The 4,089-nt window shown below is 31.9% G+C and overlaps 1 protein-coding gene across 1 annotated transcript; it reads right to left on the bottom strand.

Moving 5' to 3' along the window:
- Nucleotides 1-293: 293 nt before the first annotated feature.
- On the bottom strand, nucleotides 294-3,564 carry LOC132732039 (uncharacterized). The gene is made up of 3 exons (XM_060718386.1): nucleotides 3,447-3,564; nucleotides 1,852-1,914; nucleotides 294-1,122 (listed from the first exon to the last, which is right to left on the bottom strand). Exons 1-3 carry the CDS (start codon nucleotides 3,531-3,533, stop codon nucleotides 310-312), a joined length of 963 nt encoding a protein of 320 aa, XP_060574369.1. The 5' UTR covers nucleotides 3,534-3,564; the 3' UTR covers nucleotides 294-309.
- Nucleotides 3,565-4,089: the final 525 nt, after the last annotated feature.

Below are 4,089 nucleotides of genomic sequence, written 5' to 3'. Positions count from 1 at the left end.
AGCTTATATCTACGCGTGAAAAGAGTAGCCGTCTAGCTTACGGTTGGTTGGTGTTTTACTAACGTAAATTAATGCATAATGTATCATTTGAGGTCTTCCAAAACCAGGAAAACTTAAAAGTGTTGCGTGATCTTAAACTTATCTTGGTTACTTTTACCCGCCCTTCTTATTTTAATTACATATAGAAATAAATATATATCTGTATTATTTATTTAACATTTAACCAAGCAATCTACCAAAATCTTAAACAACAAGTTGCGAATGTCAGTGTTAGTACACAAATGTATAGCTCAACAGTTATTTGTTTTTCTAAGCAACCTTTTGTATTGCAAGTTGTGCATTGGTTGTGTGGGAAATGTGAGTTATCTCTTTTGATAAGAATAGAACGTCAACTCTCGCCGTCAAAAAGTTAACTTTTTCATCGAAGAAGCCAAGCAAGTTCCGACTTTCATGAATAATTTCGACGCTAGACTCAATATCATTCAGTAGAGGCTTGAGTGCTGGCTTTTTAGCATCGATTTGATTCTTAACCATGTCGATCTTGTTTGTTATACTTTGACAAAGATCAATTAAAGTATGTGCAGTTGTTTTGATTTTTTCTGCAGACTTCTTCAGCCAGTCGATTTTAGCTACATTGCTTGTTAAAAGTAATTCAATTGCGTTAATAAATCCATTTATGCCATGGATAGTGTTTTCAACTCCTTGAATCCGCATGTTAGTGTCAGTAATGGTGATTTCAAGTCTGTTGACATTTTCATTTACCTCATCAAATGTCTTATCCAAAGCACACGCCTTGCTTTCAATTCCGTTGATTAATAGTGAATTAGCAGCTACAGCATTTTCTAAATTGCCTACATTCGTGCTCGTAGTAGCTAAACTATTAGTTATCATGGTCTGGAGAACTTGTATAGCGTCAATGGTAACACCAACATTGGTTACGCCTGCTCCTAGGGCAGTGACGGCAGGTCCAAGAGTATTTAAATCGTCAGTTAGCACAACCAATTCTGCAGCTAGCTGATTAGCCTGACCGTTTAATTGCGCTAACAAAAAGGCGTTGTTTATGGCGGCTGCTTGGGCTGAATTCAGGATAGGTATAACACTGGCAGTATTTCCTATTAGTGTCTGAAAATAGAAAAGGTTTATGTTTTTGTTTTTTTTGTTTTTTCTTTTTTTTTTTTTTTTTTTTTTGGCTGTTTTTGTTCAGTAAGTAAACGATAGACTAACTGACCAACATACAGCTTACCACAAAAAAATCTATGTTATCTCAAGCCATTTCAGAAATTGTCAATTATGTTAAGATACTTTAAAATCACTGAAGGATGCTGTTCCAACTTATATGACAACTTTTAAATGTTATACACATTCATTGGTATCAAGGAAACTTGCTCGAGTTTTGCATTTGCTATTTCTTCCAGATCCTTCTCATTAAAAAGTCGCCAGTAATATATAAAACATATAATTATCAGAAAGCAAACATACGTGTATGTGGCGTTACTATGAGATAGGCCATTTTAATTAAACATGTTTAACTGTGCATGTATAAAATTTACTTCATTTCACTCGTTATTAAATATAAGCAATGCATTTCAGTGTTTGCAATGTTCCAAAAGAATTCATTATTGGATCAAATAGTATCGATTTTTTATGGATTTTTATAGATTTAACCTTATATAATATGTTTAGTAGCAATCGGTCAAGTGCAAATCCTGTTTCGCAACCAGCTGTTGTATCTGCAACCGGTAAACGGGTGTCATTAGTCACCAGATAATGCTCTGTTTATTTTAATTGAGTATTTTGAATTACATACAAATTAGAAAGAAGCAAACAAACAAAAATATGACGTGGACTTACCGGAAAAGTAGTAAATAGTATGGTGTTAAGTGCTGCCGCGTTCGCCAACACTGCCGTCTGGACCTTAAAATATAAAACACATCGATTATGATGTGTGTAAAGTGATAAGCTTTTAAATACATATGAGCCGCGCCATGACAAAACCAACAGAGTGCGTTTGCGACCAGCATGGATCATGACCAGCCTTATCAATATCCATGATGTTCGCTATAAGTATCTCTACTTGTATTAGAGTTGTTAGGCGAACAGCATGGATCCTGATTAGACTAAGCGGATGCGCGGGCTGGTCTGGATCCATGCTGGTCGCAAACGCACTATTTTTGTTTTGTCATGACGCGGCTGATATATATATTTTACGAAGTAAAACCTTGTTCCATTCGAATCCTTGAATTGAAACTGAATGCGCTTCCGCGGTGCCACATATTTTGCACTATTATTTAACCACTATTGCACATTGTCGTAGAAAATATTTAACTACTCGGTTTGTTCGTTCGTTCGTCTGTTCGTTCATTCATTTTGTAATTCATTTTACATTTCCATTCATTCATTATATATTCATTCACTCGTTTGTTTGCTTGTTCGTCTGTTCATTCATTCATTTATGTAATCATTCATTCATTCATTCATATTTTTTCCTTCTGATATCACAATGAAGTTACAAAATTAAAGTGATTTTTTTCTCAATTTTCCTCCCTGCAAATGATCAATGGCAATGCATATACCTTTTCTTAAAAAATAATGATACCTTGTTATCTACAATTGAGATATGACCTAAAAGTTGAATTTTAAGCAATTATATATTCAAATTGGTCAATAAATATATATTATAGTATAGCGTATCTCAAATGTATTTAATCTTTTGTTCATAATTATACTCTAGATAAAAAGAGGTTTACATGTATACATACAAATGTTATACAGCTGGATGAAAAAGAAATTATTTTTTATTTCTGTGTATTGCAAATAATATGTAGTAGTAGTATAACCGTTTTTATTGCTGAATTTTAGAAATGTTATTTCATGCTTTAGATATTTGATATTTCATATATTTCAATATTGAAAAATGTGGTAATATAATAATAAGTAAATATATTTAAACATGTATATATAAATAAGAGTAATTAAATCAGATGTTTGAATATTTGAAAGATCTCAAATTGGAATATGAATAAAGAGGATGAAAGTGTCAAATTTTTAAAAAAATTAATATTAGAGGAAGACGAACATTTACTTAACACAGCACAAGTAGAAGGGGTAGGGTAGTTGGGAAAGTTAAAACCTTTTGTAATACATATACCTGCATTAGAATACTATTTCCTTCATTAACTAATGACACTTATAATAGTGCTTTTATGTTTTCTATAAATCCACATTTCATTTACAATGCTAATAACGTACAAAAATGAATACATGTAGATGAATAAACTAAAATAAAATTAATATGGAAAAAATAATATAGTAAAAACTTTATGTGACATACAGCAATTTATATACAGACAAATGCTCTCGTCAAGTTATAATTTATCATTGACTAATTAATTTATAAAATGTTAAGATTATATCAAGAAATTTGCAGAATTTAAATGAAAACCTACCGAGTCGGGGGTGGCCTGACCACGAGCATGTTTAATCAGAAGCCCAAGAATAAGCAAGATAGATAATACACAGCGCCCACGTTTCATCTTGAAAAAGCTAACAACAAAACTAATCAAATATTTTACGGATCCTAATAAGAACATCCCGAGACTTTAATTTTATATGTCTATATATGTACCGCAACATGTGCATCCAATGTGAAACTATATATAATGAGGCCCGTCATTTCGGTTTAACCATATAGATTATACTTTACTAGTTAGCGGTGCTATGCTGTTGTCTAATTTATTACATTGTTAAAATTTACTGTAATGGGCCTGAAAATAAATATATTATCATTTTAATTTGACCCTTACCATGTTCAATATATGAAATGGATATGACAGTTTTAACCATGGAAAATATATTTTGAAATAAGACCAGGCGACTTAATAGTAAACAATGCAGGAAATAACAGTCGCCATGGATGTTTAATGAAAAATATTGCTTCTTAAAACGTCATGATGCATTTGAGATAAATGACAAAACTGAGTATCCGTAAAATTGAAAATATATTAAAGTTAGAAATTTTGAGAAGCGGGGGCTTTGTACTTCTCAAACAGTTTTATCAAAATCCTGTCAGATAATTTGTATCGTTAACAT

Source organism: Ruditapes philippinarum, unplaced genomic scaffold (genome assembly GCF_026571515.1).
Source record: "Ruditapes philippinarum isolate M1 unplaced genomic scaffold, ASM2657151v2 ctg305_1_1_1_1, whole genome shotgun sequence".
Lineage (NCBI taxonomy): Eukaryota > Metazoa > Mollusca > Bivalvia > Venerida > Veneridae > Ruditapes > Ruditapes philippinarum.
The sequence above is the reverse complement of the archived record's forward strand: the minus strand, read 5'-3'. Positions and strand labels throughout refer to the sequence as shown.